Source organism: Conger conger, chromosome 4 (assembly GCF_963514075.1).
Source record: "Conger conger chromosome 4, fConCon1.1, whole genome shotgun sequence".
In the NCBI taxonomy this organism is placed as follows: domain Eukaryota; kingdom Metazoa; phylum Chordata; class Actinopteri; order Anguilliformes; family Congridae; genus Conger; species Conger conger.
In genome coordinates this window covers 10,360,447-10,382,575 of record NC_083763.1, presented here as the reverse complement: position 1 = coordinate 10,382,575, position 22,129 = coordinate 10,360,447, and the positions used below count along the sequence as shown (strand labels likewise).

General features: G+C 49.2%; 1 protein-coding gene across 1 annotated transcript in view; it reads left to right on the top strand.

The window, feature by feature from the left end:
• The window catches only part of polrmt (polymerase (RNA) mitochondrial (DNA directed)), a 61,576-nt gene that overhangs the window by 3,536 nt on the left and 35,911 nt on the right, over positions 1-22,129 (top strand). Inside the window, 7 exon segments of the mRNA XM_061240479.1 lie at positions 202-335; positions 13,138-13,321; positions 18,127-18,276; positions 19,514-19,681; positions 20,394-20,558; positions 21,517-21,714; positions 21,716-21,757. Of these exon segments, the coding sequence (XP_061096463.1) occupies positions 202-335; positions 13,138-13,321; positions 18,127-18,276; positions 19,514-19,681; positions 20,394-20,558; positions 21,517-21,714; positions 21,716-21,757 (1,041 nt within the window).

Genomic DNA, 22,129 nt, shown 5'->3' with positions numbered 1-22,129 from the left:
GATGATAATGGTAGTCTTCAGAGGTCGGTAAGATCTCCCTGTACATGGCGATTCATTCATTTATCACTTAATCAGAGTTTATCACAAAAAAATAATTATAGTACACTTCATAATTCACACTGCTGGAGAATGACCTGTCACTTAGAGGTGAGAATTGGCTGTAAATTCACCAGCGTCCCGCCTCTCCTGTGTCAATCGCAGGGTGCCCTGCACGAGATTAGTGACGTGTTTGTCCTGCTGGACGAGGCGGGTATGAAGCCGGATCTGGGTTCCTACGTGGCTGTTCTGGAGAGCCTCGGCCGCTTCCCAGACTACCCCGAGTCCATCATCAGCAAGTAAGCGCATCCATAATACCTTCATTCATATAGCACCTTGTGAACATTGGCTCAGGAGGTAAGAGCGGTCGGAGGGTTGCCGGCCCATTATTGCATTACATTATTGGCATTTAGCAGACGCTCTTATCCAGAGCGACGTACAGTTGATTAGACTAAGCAGAAGACAATCCTCCCCTGGAGCAATGCAGGGTTAAGGGCCTTGCTCAAGGGCCCAATGGCTGTGCGGATCTTATTGTGGCTACACCGGGATTAGAACCACCGACCTTACGTGTCGCAGTCATTTACCTTAACCACTACGCTACAGGCCCTGTCCCACCCTGGGTGTGTCGAAGTGTCCCGGAGCAAGACACCTAACCCCAAATGGTGCCTTTGAACGGCAGCTAATCCCCGTGTGAGTGTGAGTGAATGAGAAGCATGAAGCATCGGTGCTAATAGCTCCCCCTTGTGGAGAATCTTCAGCATGCTAAATATGAGCCAGCGAGTATGAGAATGAGTGAGATACAAGCCAGGTCTATGAGGCGCTTTCCATCTTTTGGTAGAATACAAAGATAAATCCAGTGATAACGAGTCGATTGTGCATTGTGTTAATAAGTTTAAAGAAATACATACGAAAGAACCTTGTGGACGGCCTGTAGCATAGTGGTTAAGGTAAATGCCTGGGACACGCAAGGTCGGTGGTTCTAATCCCAGTGTAGCCACAATAAGATCCGCACAGCCGTTGGGCCCTTAATCCTGCGTTGCTCCAGGGGAGGATTGTCTCCTGCTTAGTCTGCTTAGTCTGTACGTCGCTCTGGATAAGAGCGTCTGCCAAATGCCAATAATGTAATGTAATGTAATGTAACCTTAACGCCTGTGTTCAACAGCCTTAATTGAGCAAGAAATTGGCTGTAACAAAAGCCATCATACACAGGGGTCCCCTCAGGATCGAGTTTCAGATCCACTGACATAAAGGGTGCTTTTCGGACCAGTGTGCCCATTCAGGAAATAAGTAGTAAACCATACCCGATTGGTCAGGTACATCCATGATCTCCATATTTTCCACAGCTTACCTCTGCAGTGATTGGTGGAACTGCATGTCTGTCTGCTAATCACAGCTATAGATTCCAGTTGTTGTTCGTTACGGCTCAGTTTGTGATTTGTCGATAGGTTGGGGACATCGCCAGCTTAAGTTTTTTTTGTTGATTTCCAGGGGAGAGTCATAAAACCGTGGACACATGACAGGGGGAAGCAGATCTTTTTATTTTTACGAGAAGGGGCTTCTGGAAGTAATCTGGTCTCCATAAGTTAGTGTTTTCTACAAAAGAGAAAATTTAAAAAGCCAACTTCCCTGACAACATCCAGACATCTGGAGCTCACGTATGCCCGTGTTCTGGTAATGAACTGTCAGCCCTTCTGTGTTTTAGCTGTCGGGCCCAGGGTGATTAACACTGACTGCACATTTCTAGTAAAAGAACCCGGAGTTGCTTGAAAACGAGTGTTGAACCAGTCTATCTAGTCTTCACTTCAGACTGCTGTAGCACTGCATTCGTTTAATTTCAGTTGTCATTAACCCTGCATTGCTCCAGGGGAGGACTGTCTCCTGCTAAGTCTAATCCACTGTACGTCGCTCTGGATAAGAGCGTCTGCCAAATGCCAATAATGTAATGTAATGTAATGAGATTTAGGGGTGCTTAATACTGATGACTTTGTCAGTCTGCTGGGATATTACTGCCCCCTGGTGGTACACAAGTGCCATAATGTTCCAGTAGGAGCCCGGCGCTCTCCTATTCTGGGCCGCACCTGCTTCTGCTGTATCCAGGAAGGAGAGGCGCTTCTGCCGTCTCCGCACTGTGCACAGCTAGGACAGCGTTTCTGAGAATATGTACTTGTCCTTTCGTATCGGACGACTCTACGTTTCTCCTTTTGGGCCAGATTTTATTATAGCTTTTCATGGCGCCTCATCAGCTTAGCCACGTAGCCTATGTGGAAACGGCTCCGTCTGTGTTGCTAGGTAGCGTTAGGCCCGCTTCATACAAAGCTGTGATGTGACTGGACACGCTAGAAAAGGTTAGCTTCAAAATAAGGTCAAAGTTTAAACCAGTTTAACCCTGATGGCTCTCAACTTGGCTTGTTTTGCGCTGTGTGCTAGCCCAGGCTTAGCGCTGCTGCCAAGTCAGGCTCCCTCCAGAGCAGCTTCATGGCTCGACGCCGTGTCGAGCGTTTTGACGCTAATCATGTGAAAGCGGCCTCGGTCTAAACTGAACCGACGGTCTTCATCGAGCTCCCTCGCACTGCGCGGTGGAGTGGAGAGACACTGCAGCCTTTCCCGCCCTGTTTCACACTCGCTTCCTCGAGTGGGACCTCCAGGGCCAATCGGGGCTCTTGACCACCTGCGCTCCCGGGTCGTTGTCCCGGTCGCCGCGGTAACCGAGCGGCAGGAGCGCCGCGCGGCGGAGAGCTCGCCGTTCGACAGCGGAGGCGAGCCGCCCGCTTCTCGCTCTCTCTCTGATCCCCTCCGAGACCGCCGCGTCTCCGCGCCCGGGGTTGGGCTCCTCTCAGACCCTCTCCTCCGAGCGGCTGGTTGAGTCATCCGACGGAGGAACGGGAGGGAGGGAGGCGGTCCCCAGGGGAGTCACGCACAGCTCTCCCCGGCCGGCGCACTGCGGTGCGGTGACTCACCCTCCACCGCGGCTCCGCGCTGGGTCCACAAAGCGCCGCCGTCCGGATCCGCTCACCCGACGGCGGACGGCGACGACGGCACACCCGTGCGCACACACACACACACAACGCACACACATACGCACACAACGCACACACATACGCACACACATACGCACGCACACGACGCACACACATACGCACACACATACGCACGCACACGACGCACACACATACGCACGCACACAACGCACACACATACACACACACACACAACGCACACACATACGCACACAACGCACACACATACGCACACACATACGCACGCACACGACGCACACACATACGCACGCACACAACGCACACACATACACACACACACAACGCACACACATACACACACACACAACGCACACACATACACACGCACACAACGCACACACAATGCGCACACACACCCGTACACACACATGCACACAAACACACACAAACACACAAGCACACACACACACATACACACGCACACAACGCACACACAATGCGCATGCGCACACACACCCGTACACACACACGTGCACAAACACACAAACACACAAGCACACACACCCGTACACACACACACACACACGCACCCATACACACACATGCACATACGCGCATACACACACACACACATATGCACCCATACATGCACACACACTTACAAACACACATGTGCATACATATGCACACACAACGCACACAGACACATGCACACACACGCATACGCACACACATATGCATGCACACACACATACAAACACATACGCACACACACACACACACACACACGTGCGCGCGCACTCACACTCATAGTCACACACAAGCACATAAACACACACACACACACACAAACACTACTGCAGTCCCCATTATGGAAACTGCCAAATGTCACCCCCTGATATATGTGACCCTACAATCTGAACTTCACATCCGTATATCCATTAAAAACATCCCCCAAGGACTTGTTAAAGTGGCCTTTGCTTTGTTTCCTTGGAATAAAATAAAAAGGAATAACCCTGTGGAGGCCAATTTTATTGACAGGTCAATAATTCATCAGGCTTGTGAACATCATCTGTGGCAGGTGTGGGGAACCCAACCGGGGCACAGTGCTGGTACTGACGCTGAACAGAAACGGCGAGCTGAACCATCCAACCCGTATCAGCTCAGTGCCTGCAGTCAGCTGCCGGGTATGGATTGAGGGGGGCCAATCTAGAGAGAATGAACAGTTGAATTTAATGCGCTGTAGCGTGCAGTATATCACAGTGTTAGTGCTGTAATGTGTAGCGGGGACTGAGTAGCTCGTACAGTGTGCCAGGTAGGGAAGAGCCATTTTAGGACTGGAAACAACAACTGATGTTTGACTGCCGATGCCAGTACCTTCCTGCTTTAGCGTACAGCCCGTATGCTAACCGCAGCCAGGCAAGGCTCTACATCCATGGCAGTAAGCACTGATGTCAGCTAATGAAGGAAAAATATTTCATATTTATTACTTTATTATTATAGATCCATTATTACGCTGTATCTAGAGAGCTACCGAGTCTCTATACCAGCGGTCTCAAACTCCAGGTGGGGCCGTGTGGATGCTGATTTGTATTCCAGCCGCTGATCTCGATTGTGTAATTAGTTCAGTTATTTGCTGAATTAGGGCTGCAGGTTTGCACACAGTGTAAAGAAAGTGGAATGCGTTGTTTGTGTTGTCCAAATAACAACTGTTGCTTGTGTTCTGTGCTTTGATGCAGTCAAACGCATATGGCTGAATGAGTAATTGGGATCAATGAAGGCAGCATTCATTGGTTGGAATGAAAACCTGTATATATGTGGCCTTCTGTGCTCTGTACTGTAGCTTTGCTCAATCATCTGGTTAGTAAAAAAATCATTAATTAATAAGCAGTAGTTTAGATGACCATGATAAGGAAACTTGTTTGAACGTGCCTTTCGATGTTTTCAAAGGCAATCTTGGCTGGGAAGGTACATTCTTTGTCATGTTGCGAATGAATGCCCGTGAACAGAACAGCAAATGGCTACCGCAAAGCACCACAACAAAGCAGCATTAACATTGTATAAATCTCTCTGATGACTGCTGCTGTTGTCAGTCCAGTGTCATGCTCTCTGATAAATAAAATAAAAAATAAATAAAAACAAAAATGTAATTAGTTTTAAATGAGGTAATGTTGAGTTTATGTCCGTTTCAGTGGGCCACATGGCTCAGGCAGTAAGAGCAGTCGTCTGGCAGTCGGATGGTTGCCGGTTCGATCCCCCGCCCGAGCTGTGTCGAAGTGTCCTTGAGCAAGACACCTAACCCCCAAATGCTCCTGACGAGCTGGTCGGCGCCTTGCACGGCAGCCAATCGGCGTCGGTGTGTGAGTGTGTGTATGAATGGGTGAATGAGAAGCATCAATTGTACAGCGCTTTGGATGAAGGTGCTATATAAATGCCAACCATTTACCATTTACCGTGTGAGAATGCCCAGATAGCTGCGTTAGCTGTGCACAGGAGTGTGATGTCATAAGCAGCTACGCTGAAGTCACACTGCCGATAATTATGCAAAAGGCTGGGCCGCCATTGGACAGATTGACTGGCCAATCAAAAGGCTAGCTGTGACAGTCTCTGGCTGAGGCTTACCAAGATGCAGCACTCACGGTCCTAGTTCTAAATGCTGAACCCATAATCAAAAATCAAGGAATTAACTTATGTCATGTGAGGTTTACTAACTTGGAGTATCTGGCAAACTTTAGTCTGATTTGTGTGTAATTTATTGGCAGAAGCCTCTTGTGTTATCCCGATGAAGTGTCGACTGATTTTAGCCGGCTTGGAACATGTAATGTTCATTAGCAAAGCCCAGTCAGCCTTCTCTGAAGAGATTTCCGGAGAATTTAATCAGGCAAAGTTGCATTACGGATTAACCGTTTAATTAATCTGTAAGCACACATACCCCGAAAGCACAAAGGCAGAGGTTTAATTGAGACGATTAGAAAAGCTTTAAAATAATGAGTGTTCATTTGAGAGTGGGATTTGTTTTTGTTTTCTGAAATTTCTACAGATATCATAAGCCACGGGGGGGAACGTTCTTCCTCTTTTCTTCCTGGTACAGAACTAAATGAGCTATTTTTTCATATTTTCACAATGCACCCGACCTCATGTTCACACACTTGTTATTTACTTAGCACTGCTGCCTTCAGCAAGCACTGAACACGTTGCAATGAGGTAAAATGTATTAGAAGCCATGCTGGCTTATGTTGGCTCATACCAGGTTTTGTATCACAAAGCAGCAGCCTGTATCACAAAGCAGGATTACTGAGTTAGCCGGATAACTGCACTGAGTAAAACCCCGGCCCCCGTCCGAATAAGTAAAAAGAGCTTTTCAGGTTTTACTTTTGCAGAGTTATTTGTCCAACTCAGTAATTTTGCTTTCTGGAACAGGTTTCAAGATTACTGAGTTAGCCGGATAACTGCCGAGTGCAATCCAGAAGAGCGCTTTTTACTTCAGTTCCAGATTTGGGAGGGTTGCGGGTTTTTGCTCAGTGCAGTTATCCAACTCCGTAATCCTGCTTTGTGACACAGTCCCCTGCCGTGCCCGGACCTACCGTTTTTCCCCAAGACCGCAGAAGCATCGATCGGTATGTCGGCCATTCTTCGATAAACGCTCGCTCTGAGTGAAATGTAGCTTCCGGACCGGTTTCGGCCGCAGGTTTCCGGCCGCGGGTTGCGTACAGCCTCAGATTTACGACGTGACATTTACGTCGCCGCCTGGCATTAAACACTTCCACAGCTCAACTCCAGCCTCCGTACGACGGGAGCAGCCTAACGAATGACCCAGATTTTATCTGGAGCGATCGCTTTCTGCAGAGACCGGGGAAAATGTTAAATAGATTAACGGTGCCAGAGTTATTGTGACTGATATGTTTTGCTGAATGAAGCTACTCATTTTGGGGAACTGCACTTTGGATAAGGAAATTATGCGCTAATGAAAGGTCTTGCTGTTGCAGGAGTAGTTATTTATGAGCAGGCTTTCAAGGATTTATTATTATTATTATTATGTTGGTATATACTACTGTTTTTTGCGAGTATTGCATTAGGTATGTCGAGTTATGCGGTTTGAGTTTTGCAGTCATTCATAATATCATTCCAAGAGCTTAACAGTTGCATTATTTTGCTAATTCCAAGCTTTGACCTTTTAAAGAGCCATTATTTGTGAATGAAGCTGTTGAATGTCCTCTAATTCCTCTCCCTCTGACACTGTAAATGGACGAAGGCGTGCTAATGGGACTTTTGATCGATAGTGTGCACCGATGACTCGCGCTGAAGGATCATGTGACCGGGGGCGGGGCTTGCGGTGTGGTGTCAGTGGGTCTGCTTGATTCCTTCTTCCAGGAAATGAATGACAGGCTTCTCCAAGGTTCTTTCCTTTAAATGCCAAGCACCTCATGGAGATGGCTTGTATCTCTCCCTCTCTCTCTCTCTCTCTCTCTCTCTCTCTCTCTCTCTCTCTCTCTCTGTCTCTCTCTCTCTTTCTCTCTCTCTGTATCTCTTAGCACTTGTGCTTCGTTGCATCGATGACACTGTGTATCCTTGTTTTAACCAGTTGTATTCTCAACCAAGACCCTCGTCCGTGACTCCATGACACCTTACACATCCAGTCGTGCAGTTTGGCGGGACATGTTGCGCACGTTGGCTCCTGGGTCATTTGTTTCTCGTTTTCGGGCAGGCCGTATCGGTCTGTCTGTGCTCCGTGTGTTAGTCTCAGAGGTAATGTGGCCCCTTCAGAGACTGATGACTGACACTGTCTTAGACAGATTTGTGAGGTCATTTAGTGGCAGTGGGGGGGGAAAAAAGACACAATATATAATATAAGATAAAAAAGTAGAAAGCAACCGAGCGTCTGCATCAACTGCGGCGTTATATGAATGAGTTGTTTCTGGGCTCATTCCATCGAAGGTGGGACGGGGGGGCGGGTTTGATTTCCTATTTGTGGAGCCGATCCTCGGAGCTGCTTATTCCCACAGGAGATTGGGGCGGGGGGGGGGGGGAAATAGAGCCCTCCGTATCTCGGTTTCCTCACGGTGGGGGGGGAGGCTTCTGCCCGCACGGCCCAAAAACCTCTATTGGTTTTCCAGGCTTTTGTTCTCCCGCCGGAGGAAAATCACGAGGCGGGGAGTCGTTCATCCATACGCGCATCGCGGGATGACTTCCCGGGAAAACTGGGTCAACGGCAAGATCAATAGCCCCCCGGCACACCTCGCCTCCTTATCCGCCAGCTCTGCTGTTGTTGGTTTCTTTTAATTTCTTTTATTTTTTACCCCCCACTAAAATGGTAATGAGTAAGTAAGGAGCCCGGTTTGGGGTTGCCGTGGATATTTTTGGGTTGTTTATTTGAGAAGCGCAGCTTTCCCTGCTTTGCGTCGCCGCAGAAGAGGGTGTGGTGGTGAGGTCCGGGTTTTTGAACGCTATTGGCCGTGAGCGGACGGGCCGTGGTGTGTCGCCGGGCGGATAATAGAGTGAGGGACGGGCGAGGCTTTTTCTCAGGCCACTCCCTGCAGTGTCATTGGATGGAAGTTAACGTGGGGCCCGTTGATTGGCTGTGTAATTGTCGTGGACACGGAGCCCAAACTGGGCGTTTTTTTACATTACATTAGATTAATGGCATTGGGCAGACGCTCTTATCTAGAGTGACGTACATTTGATTAGACTAAGCTGGAGACAATCCTCCCCTGGAGCAATGCAGGGTTAAGGGCCTTGCTCAAGGGCCCAACGGCTGTGCGGATCTTATTGTGGCTACACCGGGGATCGAACCGCCGACCTTGCGGGTCCCAGTCATTTACCTTAACCACTACGCTACAGGCCGCCCCCTCTTTGATGGACACCCCCTCGGAGCAGCCGAGTCATGGCCCGTTCGGGTTGGTTGGGTGACAACATTGTACAACGGTTGGGGATCTAACTCGGGTTGTGACTTTGAGTCCCAGGTGATCCTGAAATCCTTCAGTAAATACTCCATGCCAGTGTTTTTTAAACTAGGGGTCGGGACCCAAAATGGGTGGCGGGAGGGTATATGGTGGGTTCCGGAATGAGTCTGCTAGGTCAAGTGGAATCAGTTTTATTTGTGTAGTGCTTTTTACAGAAGGCTGTCTCATAAAGGCGCTTTACAGAGTAACAGGAGGGCTAGAGAAAAGGGCAAACACCGGTAACGCAAAAAACCGCGCATTACAACAGCGGTATGCAGAAGAGCATCTCTGAACGCTTCAAACCTCTTAACTGGATAGGCTACAGCAGCAGAATACTTAAGTCTAAACAATATCCAATAAAGTGATCACTGAGTGGATGTGTTTTGGTGGCTGTCTGTGAATGAGAATGTAAATCCATCTCATAACAGCTTTCCAACCTGTCGATGCGTAATGAGCGTTCACAAGCTTGGCGCTATTTACCAAGCTTCACATTTATTCATTATTTTACACTATTTTTCTGTTTCAAATCTGAGTCTGTCAATGCCACCTCTGCAGTGTACGCTGTCGCTACCTATTCAATACTATTCACGCCAAACAAAACTGCTGCCGCCCGAAAAAAGGAATTATCACATCCATTTTGTCATTAGAATTCAGGTGGAATCCACCGACGAGGTTTGGTCCAGTGCTGTGTTTTTCTTTCTTTTTTTTTCCCCCACCGAAAGTCAAAGGAGGGATTGTGCGTTATTCACTGGTTTCAGGCTACAGTGCTTTTATCTGCCAGTCCGAGCTTCAGAGCCAGAATGGCTGAAGTGAAGGAAAGATCCTCCAGAGACGCAGGCTGTGTAGAAGCAGTTTCCCAGCCCCCCCCTCCCAGTTTTGTAGCACCGTTCTGCGATATCGGGTGTACAAATGAGACAATTTTCAAGACACAGAATGGAGGTAGTTCAGAATGAGCACAATTTAAAACTTGAAAATGTAGTGAAATGAAGCGGAATCTTTTATTGATTTGAACTGAATATTGTACGGTGAGACGGTTATTTTTTAAATTGGCTTCTCTCCTTTTTTCATTCCTGTGTGATATTTCGGTGATGGGCGATATTTTGGCCTTTATGAAAGCAGTTTTTTGTTCTCCGTTTTTCTAAATGTCATTTTTGACCTTCCTGCATTTTATTCTGTAGCAGTAGTGCCAAGACATGCACTTTAAAAATATTGAAACTGCAGTATTTCGCCTTGTCAGCCTATAACCTTGAGGTTTCTGAGGTTTCTCTGTATCGTCGATGGGTGGAGGTGTGTCCACGCCTGTGAAGTAAGGACTCAGGTTTGGATTGGTCCTCCAGATCAGGTCGTGCACTTCCTGTTTCCTGGAGCCGCCCCACCCCTGCCCTAGGTTGTTGTTTTTGTTTTTTTTTGCGATCGTCAAGGTGACAGCCCGCAGGGTTGTCACCCAATGACAGCGCAGGGGACAGAGTGTAGCGCAGGAGCAGGGCTGGCTAATCGATCACCGTAAGGTGACACCGATGACACCCATGACATTGCTCTTCTGTGCTGGTGTCTTCTTGCTTACTGTTTAGCCCTGCAGAACATCTCTGTTCTCCTCTCTCTCTTTCTTTCCCTCCCTCTCTCCCTACCACCCTTTTACTCTACCTCCCTCCCCCCTCCGTCTCTCCCTCTCTTTCTCACTGTTCTTTTTCTCTGTTCTTTCTTTCTCTCCCTCCCTTTCTCCCTACCATGCGTCTACACTTACCTCCCTCCCCCTCTCCATCTCTCTCACTTCTCTCTTTCTCTCTGTTCTTCTTTCTTTCTCTCCCTCCCTTTCTCCCTGCCACCCTTCTACTCTACCTCCCTCCCCCTCTCCTTCTCTCCCTCTCTCTTTCTCACTGTTCTCCTCTATTCCTCTCTGTTCTTCTCTTTCTTTCTTTCTCTCCCTACCACGCGTCTACTCTTACCTCCCTCCCCCTCTCCATCTCTCTCACTTCTCTCTTTCTCTCTGTTCTGCTCTCTCTCCCTCCCTCTCTCCCTACCACCCTTCTACTCTCCCTCCCTCCCTTTCTCCTTCTCTCCCTCTCTTCCCTTCCCTCTCTCCGTACATACTCTTTCTTTCACTCCTCCTCTACCACCTTCTCTTTCTCCCTGTTCTCCTTCTCTCACTGTTTCTCCCCCTCCCCCCTTTCTCTCTCTCCCATTTACCCACTGCCGAGTGGCCCTGTTCCAGCCCTCATTCCCTCTCTGCCCTTTAAATCCACACCACACCACATGCCTGTCTGTCTCTCTCTCTCCCTCCCTCCCTCCCTCCCTCCTGTCTCCCTGGCGCTGCCCTACTCCTGTCAGCCGCCGGATCCTCCCCTGTCCTCCTCTCTTTGTTCAGGAGAGGCAGGGAGAGGAGGAGGCCTCATCCCCTCTTCTTAGAGAGAGTGCCCGTCTGTGCAGGAGAACGGGGGACAAGACTAATGCTCTGAGTGAAAGCAGCTGCCAGCCTGGCCTGGAAGCGCAGCCTGGTGCTATATTATATATGTACACACACACACACACACACACACACACACATACACATACGCATGCACACACTCACACACACACACACACACTTACACACACACATACGCATGCACACACTCACACTCACATACACATACACACATACGCACGCACACACACACACACACTCACACATACACACACACACACATACACACATACACACACACACACACACACACACATACGCATGCACACATACACGCACATATACACATACATGCATACACACACTCACACTCACATACACACATACTCAAGACACTGGTGCTATATTATATGTGTATACATACTGACACGTATGCACATACACAGACACAAACACATACACACACTCACAGACACACACACATGCTTGCACACACACATACGCATACACACAGACAATCACGCACACTCACACCTGTCCAAGTGTTGGAATCTGTATGTGCAGAAATAAACCTGCAAAAAAAAAAAGGTAAACATTTCTGAACTGCTTGAGGAATTGGGAGCGTGTGGCGTTGTCTGTTAATTGCAGTCGTGCTGGAGGTGTTCCGGCATTAAAGCAGGATTTCCTCCAGAAGGTAATTACTGGAGCATTATTTAATCACTGTCTGCCGAAAGGTGCGGAGGGCACCGGAACGTTCTCTCGTTTTCAGAGGACGACAACGACTAGATCTCCCCCACCCTTCCTCTCCCGCCTGTAGTTCGCCGGATCGCCACTAGAGGGCAGCGCTGATACACCAGACCTGGGTGCGCTCCTGCCACAGAAAGGGCCGGTTGCGTTAGAAACAGCCTCGCGCATCTCAAACACGGCCCTTCCCTGTTAACATAACTGCAGGCCGAGCATGCACACACCTTAGGTGTGTGATTGGGTGGCTAGTGAAGCTGACAGCTGCAGTACCTTAGGGTTATGTACAGTGTTGGCTGTTACTGCTGGTGTGTCTGTGTTTATCGTACTGAGAAAGCCGCTCTTGTTTCTCCTGGCTGCTTTTCGGCATCAGTGTTCTTGTCCGGCCGTTCCACGAGCGCGATGCTGCAGAAAGCCGGTGGCGCACTGTGCGGTCATTGTGCAGCGGACTTCAGGCTGTGTGTGGAGGCTGTCTGGCTGGGGACGCAGTGCAGTGCAGTGCAGTGCAGTGCCGTGGACGACCTGGAAGATTTTCTTTATAAGAAAGGAGGAAGGACGATGCGGATGTCCGCTCCGGAGACTTTGAACGGCCGGGCGTGGGAGGCAGTCGGGGTGTAGGTTCGGGGTTAGCCTGAACGGATTCGCCGGGCGGATTCGCCAGAGCTCGCCCAGGTGATGAAACGGCAGCGTAAGAGCGAGGCACGGTGACCTCTCCCTCTCTCCACATCCCCCCAGCGGGGATGATCAGTGCCTCTCTCCCTCTCTCCACATCCCTCCAGAGGGGATGATTAGTGCCTCTCTGCCTCTCTCCACATCCCGCCAGAGGGGATGATCAGTGCCTCCCTCTCTCCACATCCCTCCAGGGGGGGGATATCTCAGTGCCTCTCTCCCTCTCTCCACATCCCTCAAGCGGGGATGATCAGTGCCTCTCTCCCTCTCTCCACATCCCTCCGGGGGGGGGGATATCTCAGTGCCTCTCTCCCTTTCCCCGTGCCTCCACAGGGGAATGATGAGCTCCTCTCTCCCTCTCTCCCCGCAGGTGTGTCCAGCAGCTGCAGGTCGAGGGCTATTCCCTGGAGGACCTGTTCCAGTACCGCTTCCACCAGGACGAGAGGGAGTACGTGCTGAAGGCCGTCCAGACGGCACTGCCTGACTTCCAGCCCAGCGTACAGCCGAAAGCCGAGCACTGCGCCTCCCCTCTGGTCAAAGACTTCTACACTGAGGTACTGTCCGGGCCCTTTCCGCCGCGCCCCATTACATTACATTAAAGCTACGATAGGTAACACTTTTGCGTTAAAACATCGTTACAACACCACTGTAAATCCCTTACTGTCATTGAAAAAGGCTCACTGGCATGTCGACTCGCCCTCTGCCTGTGTTTATAGTCCTTAAATTCGGGGTTTCATAATATGCAGTAGACGCATCGACACTCTGCACCAAAACATTGTATAGCTGTACAATAATTCAAGCTCGTTGGTTGAAAATTGGTTCTAACTGTCACAGCCAATGGTGAGGGGGGGGTTCACCGTCAGCGTGTTCACAGAGAAGGGGGAGGGATAAAAAGTGAGGGGGATTGTTGCTGCAGTTCCTCTTGTGACCGTGAGAAGTCTGAAATGACCTATTGTACCTTTAAATCTCCGAAGAGCAGGTTTTTGGGAACGCTTTTCTGAATTCCCAGCCGTGTTCACTTGAGAACATTCTAGCCATGTATTTGTGACCTTAGCACCTTAAAGGGTTATTTAGCTTTCAGTAACATTCGTCTTCAGAGCAACAACGTTCGGGTACTCTAGCGTGAGTGCGGTGCATTCGCCTGGATTACAGTGTCACCAACAAATGTACAGCACGTGCAAGTTCAGTACAGCACTGTATGTGAAGAATGTCAACTGTGCTAACCCCCATCTCGTTTTCTACAAGGTGACAGTGTCTCATTCCTGATTCATGAGACCTGGTCACTGTCCCATTCAGTCCCAATATAGGACAAGGCGTGCCTTTGTGTCTGTTAAGCTGGCCATTAAGCCATGCTTCAGCTCCTGTGTGTATGATGGAGGTTTTTATCTGGATTGGCCTTTAGTTTCCAATTTAAATTTCATAGACTAGAACCTTATACAAACCGTATGCTAATATACACTGTAGCTATTCATTGTTGCTTAGTAGTGTCTGTATTATTATTATTATGATTATTATTATTAATAGTTGGCAGCACGGATGGTGCAGTGGGTAGCACTGCCGCTGCACAGCAAGGAGGTCCTGGGTTCGAATCCCCGTCGGCCGGGGCCTCTCTGTGCGGAGTTTGCATGTTCTCCCCGTGTCTGCGTGGGTTTCCTCTGGGTACTCCGGTTTCCTCCCACAGTCCAAAGACATGCAGGTTAGGCTGATTGGAGAGTCTAAATTGCCCATAGGTATGAGTGTGTGAGTGAATGGTGTGTGTGCCCTGCAATGGACTGGCGACCTGTCCAGGGTGTATTCCTGCCTTTCGCCCAATGTATGCTGGGATAGGCTCCAGCCCCCCAGCGACCCTGTTCAGGATAAGCGGGTTAGGATAATGAATGAATGAATGAATGAATGAATGAATGAATGAATGAATGAATGATTGAATATTAATAGTTAAACAGGATTGATCTTTGTTCTTAATTGTTTCTAAGTTGAACAAAGAAGGGCGTTTAGAATATCTTTAAAAAGACCGTCTAGACACACAGAGAAAATTGAATCTCACGCCTCTCAGCTTCCTGCAGGAAGAGGTATAGCGCGTTGCTATGCGGAAACAGCAGTGGGGTGGGGCGGGGGGGGCACAAAGGGCCGTAAAAATCAGCGCTTTAGGCCAGTACCGGAGCAGAAACGTTACCGGGGCGCAGAAACGATACCCGGGCGGGGGAAACGCGCCGGAGACAAACTCGCCGAAAAAAGCCAGCGGAGAGACGACCCGTGAGCGATCTGAGTGTCGGTCGCCACACCACAGGCCTCTTCCGTTATTTTTAGAGTGCGCGAGCGCTATTACCGGGACGTGCTGCTTGGCTTTTTCACACGGTTCATTAACAGGATTTTGGAGGTGTGTATTTTTAGAAAACCATGCAACACTCTTCGGTCCATTTTATTGTGACGAATTTGGAGGCTGCCGTAAATAATTTGAAATTCATCTTCGTGTAACTAGGCAGAAAATTTTTATAAAATATACTCCTGTAACTGGGGTGCTATAAACTGGATCACAATTTGAACAGGCCAAAGACATGTTTTTAACGGGACAGGAATTTCACAAAACCGTGTTGCATTTCTAAATTAAAACAAACTTTGTGCTGAAGATCTCTTTAATCCCAAAACCTTAACACTGGATTTATTCTGCAGAATTAAAATAGTTTGGGCCAGTGACTGCACTCCTTTGTATTGTAAGCCATAAGCCAGTAGGCCCAACGTGGACTGGGAGAGAGTGTGTATGCAGGGACAGATGTGTGCGGGTGGTGTGTTACACGAGCAGAGGGAGAGGGGGAGAGAGAGGAGGAGAGATGGTGAGGGAGAAGGGGGGGTAGAGATAGCGAGGGAGAAAAGGGGTGGAGTGGGAGAGAGGGCAAAAGAAAGCAAGGGAGGGGAGAGAGGGAAAGAGAAGAAGAGGGAGAGAGAAATGGAGAAGGGAGCAAAAAATAGAGAGAAAAAGACAAGCCTATGGACAAAGAGGGAGGAGAAAGAGAGAGGGAGCGAGAGACAGACAGAGTGGGAGGGGGAGAGAGCGAGAGAAAAAGAGAGAGGGAGAGGGAAGGAAGGAGAGACCACAGCTGCCTCCTTCGCACCATCACTGCCAGTCATCTGAGAGCAGGGCACGGCTCCCAGCGCATCGCCACGGCGACAGCCCGCTGTGTAGCCCACAGAGACGCGCACTCTGTCCCCCAGTCTGGACACCGGCTGTACCGCGCTGCCCAATTCATCACTTTTCCAATATAACATGGCAGAATGGTATTAAAACTAAAGTCTGTGTCATGTACCGCGCTGAGAGTACGAGAGAGTGAGACGTGAGAGTGCCGGCTGCTTAAATGTACATATACAGTGCCCTCCATGAGGTTTGGGAGAAAGACCCGTGGCTGATATGATAGTTGCATTAATAAGTAGGTGTAATAAAGTAAAAATGTTCCTAAAAAAGTGCTCGGTGAGTGTATATTGTAATTATTTACATTAAACCGTGTATGAACTGCGTCAACAAAACGGAACCACTCTCAAGGATAGAGCTTCACAACCGTGCATGATGTCATGGCAGAGTCAAGAGTCAGAGATGTCTCCCTATATTAAAATGTTAATCGTGTCTTAGCTGACCACGGATATAATTATGGTTCTATGAATTCTGGATGACCGCTAGAACTGCCTCTGGCGGTCAGTAAGAATTAAATAGAGCTCTGTATAACAGTTGCTTTCACACTGCCCGGAAAACCATGTCAATTCCAAAGGTGTGAATTATAGTCTGACATCAAAAGCCTGCTTAAAAGCTACATTCTGGGTCTGTGACCAGAGTCAGATGCAGCCTTCTGGCTTTCATGCTATATCTGGCTATATCTTTTAGTTAGGCTCACTGGGGTTCCCTTGGTGAAGTTCCCATGTCTGCGACAAAAATCATTCACGATTCAGTGTTACGAATGTGTGATATGAATGCCTAACGTGTAATATCAGTATGTGCGCCGAATCCGGCTGCGGCAATGACAGATAAGCAGCGGAGTGCGCTTGCGCTATTGTTTATTACCCTTTCCTGCCATAAACAAGGGAATCATCTTTCCTCGCCGTTTGGATCCTGCTCCCTGTTGTGACAATCCAGACCCAGCGTGAAAGTAGCCTTTGATGTGCGTAAAGATAATATCCCTACAGACAACAAGGCCCGCTTAAATAATAAATGAACGACATGTAGAAACATTCATCGTCCCACAAAAGTGCCGCGTTCTTCCTCGTTTGGCTTCCGTCGGAGTCGCTCTGTAATGTTCGCTCAAAACCCGGGCCTTGCGCTTTCAAAATAATGAACATCGCGTGTAATTGAAACTTGCTTCTCGCGTTATTAAAAGCTGCGAAGTTGACCGGTTATGTCCCACCTCCTTTCCACTGGCTCATCATTTTCGATTGACCCGCTGGGGAAAAAATGCAGTGGACACAGTGGTGTCCATTCACCTAATTAGGACACCCGCCATTGACACGGAGTGGCAGTGCGTGGGCGTTGTTTGCATGCGTGGTGTGCGCCACAGTCGCAGATGTCAAACCTATGGACTTGGTGACGTCATGATTTAGGAACGTCTTCGTGAGAGATGTGTTGTGTGGGTGAAATGCGCATTTGTTTAGTATAATTTGATAGGATATTGAAGTAGAATGTTGCACTGGAGTCTGTGTTGTGTGAATATCAGTTACAGTAAATATTCAGGAATATTCAGTTCAGTTCAATTTCAACGTTGTATTATTTGTACAGTATAGAGCTCTTTACAGAGACACACACTGAAAATAGGAGTATTTGCAGAGGGCTTAATCTCCCAAAAAACAGCATGTGGAAAAAAAAAAAACTCATAAGTGGGAAGAAAACAACATCTGGCTGGCCCATTGTCAGTATTTAAAGTTATGCTAATTAACTTTAGTTAATGCCAGACCCACGGACTGATGTTCATTCCTCTCTTATTACCATTTTATAATGAGCCGTTTGTTTCCTTTTATTGTCTTCTCTCGCTCAGTTTATTGATTCGGGGGGCGGGTAATGTGCCGTGCCCGGAGAATCCGGCTCGCTTCCAGAGTGCGTTGTGACCTGACCGCGCTCTCGTTATTCACAACGCACCCTGTGCTTCGCGCTAACATCACGCGCCAAAGCCTTCGTGTTTTTTGGCGGTTTTTAAATGCTGCTTGCTGAGAATGTCTGCAAACTTTTTAAGGAATATAGTAGCAGTGTAATAACGAAGCAGTCATTAAATAAATGTCAACCTGAAATGAATTTAAATGTGAACCTGAATATTTTGGCCCCATAATGCATACTGGTGCACCCTTGCGGTGAAGTAAAGTGTGTCTGTGTCTGTGTGTGTTTCAGAGGGACAATGTGGACTATCCTAAGATAGACTTCACCCTGGCAGAGCTCCGGGAGAAGTTCGGCCAGCAGCTGGCCGTGGAGCAGAGCGACACCATCACCATCGACTCCGTGGAGGCCACCAAGCCCACCACCGAGCACATGATCAAGATGGTACGCAGTCCACTTACGAGTACGAGACACGAGACATTAGACGCCTGGCATGCAACGGCTGCCAGTGTTAAAAGCTATATTGTGTGTGGTTGTGTTGTGTTCCATGGCCCAGTGGGTGGGGATGTTGCTATGGGGGGGGGGGGGGGAGTCATGAAAAAATATATATATTACTTAGTGTTTTTTTTTATTGAATTTTTTAAAATAGTGCAATTTGATTATTGTTATTATTATTTCCCTTGTGCCTACAGACCCTGCTTCACTGCATTTTTCCTATGAGTTCGCAGCGCACACATTTACCCGCCAGCGCTTTCTTGTTCTCGTCTCAGGAATATATATTTTTGCTTAAAGTATTCAGTTCAGAGGTCTGTCATTACGCATTCGGGGCCAGGTGTGAGAGTTTTGGGAGAATGCGGGAGGCTTCCGCGCTGGCATTTACAGTTGGAGCCGCGCGATCGCGCCTCCTGACAGTTTGTCAGGGTCTGAAGCGGTGGAAAAATCCCACGTGGCCAGACGGCGTTTGCATCCCGATGAAGGCTGTGATGATGCATTCTAATCGAGCCCCCGCTGAGCTCGCCGCTGCTCACCTTCGCTGCCATTGGCCGGCGTCTCCGACCCAATCGCATCTCTGCCCCGTGCCGTCGGCCGGGCCCTCGCTGGCATGAGGGAAAAGTCATCCCCTGGATGATCGTTTGACCCACTTTTCGACTCACGGCTGTTTTCCGATTCTCACTTTTTCCTCTCTCTCTCTCTCTCTCTCTCTCTCACTCTATCTTCCTGTCTCTCTTTCCCTGTCTGTCTGTTTCCCTCTTTCACCCCAGCTCTGTCTCCCCCCCTCCCTCCCTCCCCCTCTCTCTCTCTCCCCCTCTCTCTCTCTCTCTCTCTCTCTATCAAATTAAAATTCTATTTCAAATCCGCTTTATTGGCATGACCACGCATCTGCGTAGTATCGCCGAAGTGGCGGTTGTTTATGAAAAGAACAATAGCAGCTCTCTCTCCTCTCTCTCTCACTCGGTGTGTGCCTCTCTGTCATTCTCTCTCTCTCTCTCACTCCCTCCCCCCTTTTGAAAAGGACTCCTGTAATTACATCAGAACGAGTCTCATCAGTACAGTGTTGGAAATTGCACACACACCCCCCCCCCCCCGCCAGTCTGAGTAATCCAGGCTCCCGACTCATCGACCGCCTCTGTCCTCCACCTCGAGCCTCAATATCGGCAATTTCCGCGTTTTCTCCCTTCAGAGGAACCTTCTGGACGCGCAGCGCCGGGAGTGGCGCACCTTGCTGCTGAACGCTCTGCAGGAGAGCAAGCGCGTCCTGGCCCTGGAGGACGACCGGCCCGGGAGGATGAACCTCTACCCGTACCTGCGTCTGCTGGACGACCAGGAGTACGTGGACATCATGATGCAGGTCAGTTCGGGCCGCACCGCGCGTCAAATCGCACTTTCTCTTCAGGCTTAAAGCGCCGTCTCCACCGGGCAGGCGAGACGACCCGAAATCTCGGAACGTCCGTACTTTAAATCTCAAAACGTCCTCGGTAGTCCACACCAGAGTGGCGAGTGAACGAATAAACGACTGTTTCCGTGACGTTACCATGACGTAACTGACGTTAAGTCACTGTAGTTGTCCCAAAACTCCGGGCTTAAGACTCTCAGTTTTTCGAAACGCCAGCCACCGAAAGCTGACGTTCTATAACTGGGACAGTCCACGCCGATAAAACTTTCTTCTAAAGATGTTCTAAAACCTTCTCGCCTTGTCTCTTTGGTGGAGACTGGGCTTTACATGATTACCTCCATGGGAAATGCTTCCGGGAAAAAGACTTCACCGCTGATATTGGTTGAGTGTTGATGAGCAGCAGCAAGGACAGCAAGGCTGTCGATCAGCACCCAATAGTTAACTTTTATTTTTTTTCCCGGAAGCATTTCTGACGTTTGAATCACAGATTCGGGTACGATTAAAGAAAAAAAGACAACGAAAGATCGCCTGTACCCCTCATCGAGCCGGTTATTCTTACTGCGCGGTTCCACACATGATGTGGGTTTTCTCAAATCGGTGTTTACCCCCCCGTCTCTCCGCGAGGCGCCCCCTCACCGCCGCGCCCGTCTGCTCCACGTCTGCACAGTGCCTGTCCCACCTGCACCCTAACGGGGAGAGCCTGCAGTCGATGGCCAGGAACCTGGGCTCCAGGGTCCAGAACAAGTTCTTCATCCGTCAGAAGAGTCACATGGTGGACAAGCTCCGGGTCGTCTACGATCGCTACGCCAAGCTGCTGGCCAAGGACACGGAGGTACAGCGCTGTGTAACTAGCTCCTTTCCTAACTGCTCTGAGGTACAGCGCTGTGTAACTATCCCCTTTCCTAACTGCACTGAGGTACAGCGCTGTGTAACTATCCCCTTTCCTAACTGCACTGAGGTACAGCGCCGTGTAACTATCCCCTTTCCTAACTGCACTGAGGTACAGCGCTGTGTAACTAGCTCCTTTCCTAACTGCACTGAGGTACAGCGCTGTGTAAGTATCTCCTTTCCTAACTGCACTGAGGTACAGCGCCGTGTAACTATCCCCTTTCCTAACTGCACTGAGGTACAGCGCTGTGTAACTAGCTCCTTTCCTAACTGCACTGAGGTACAGCGCTGTGTAACTATCTCCTTTCCTAACTGCACTGAGGTACAGCGCTGTGTAACTAGCTCCTTTCCTAACTGCACTGAGGTACAGCTCTTATCCAGAGTGATGTACATTTGATTAGACTAAGCAGGAGACTCCTCCCCTGGAGCAATGCAGGGTTAAGGGCCTTGCTCAAGGGCCCAATGGCTGTGTGGATCTTATTGTGGCTACACCGGGATTAGAACCGCCGACCTTGCGTGTCCCAGTCATTTACCTTAACCACTACGCTACAGGCCACCCCTCTTCTCTCTCTCCACTGTCAGGGGCTGTTCAGGACTGCAGGCCCTGTGTTGTGGGGGAACATTCTGCTAATTGATGTAATTTAAGTAATCACTATCATCACCACCAGTGGCTGTGTGTGTGTGTGTGTATGTGTGTGTGGTGTGTGGTGTGTGGTGTGTGTGTGTGTGTGTGTGTGTGTGTGTGTGTGTGTGTGTTTATTTCTTTTTGAAACGTATTACGATGGAGGCTGTTGGTTTGCAGTATATTGAGACAGACAGCACAGCGATGCAATGAGGCCTTTGAGGAAAATGGAATCTGTGACAATTCTTCTGTTAATGTCCCTCGATTTCCTTCTCTCCAGAAAGCCACCCTCTTGCCTCGAGAGTGCTGGCAGGAGCTGGAGGCCGAGATGAGCTCGGGCCCCTCCCTGCTGTGCGACGACCCGCACTGGCCTCACTTCCTGGTCATCCAGCTGGGCACTCACCTGGCTGACCTCATGGTGAGGGAGCTGAAGCTGCCCAGCGACGTCCTGAGGCCCCAGAAAAACCCCACGTTCGTCCCCCGTGCTCTACCACATGTACGCCTTCCGCAACACCCGAAAGGTGACCGCCGGCTCAAAACGGAGAACGTCTGCCCGTGTTATGAAGCTGGGGTAGGCCACCCTGGTCCTGGAGTGCCTGTGGCATTTCTGGTTTTTGTCCCAGCTGAGCTTGATGAGTAAAAATCAAAGCCTGAGAGCTGGACCTGCATTAATTAAACCTGATCAATTAAAATGACTCTTAATGGAATCCAAGTATGTAGTTATTGGTATGGATGGTGCAAAAACCAGGACCACCTCTGGCACTCCAGGATTAGGGTGGCCTACCCCTGTTCGAGATGGATATTTTGCTGTAAAATGCAGAGCAATTGCTGAGGCAGTTTCATTTCGACTTCAAAGTATTTATAATTACTGAGACCTAGCCAGCAACTTAATA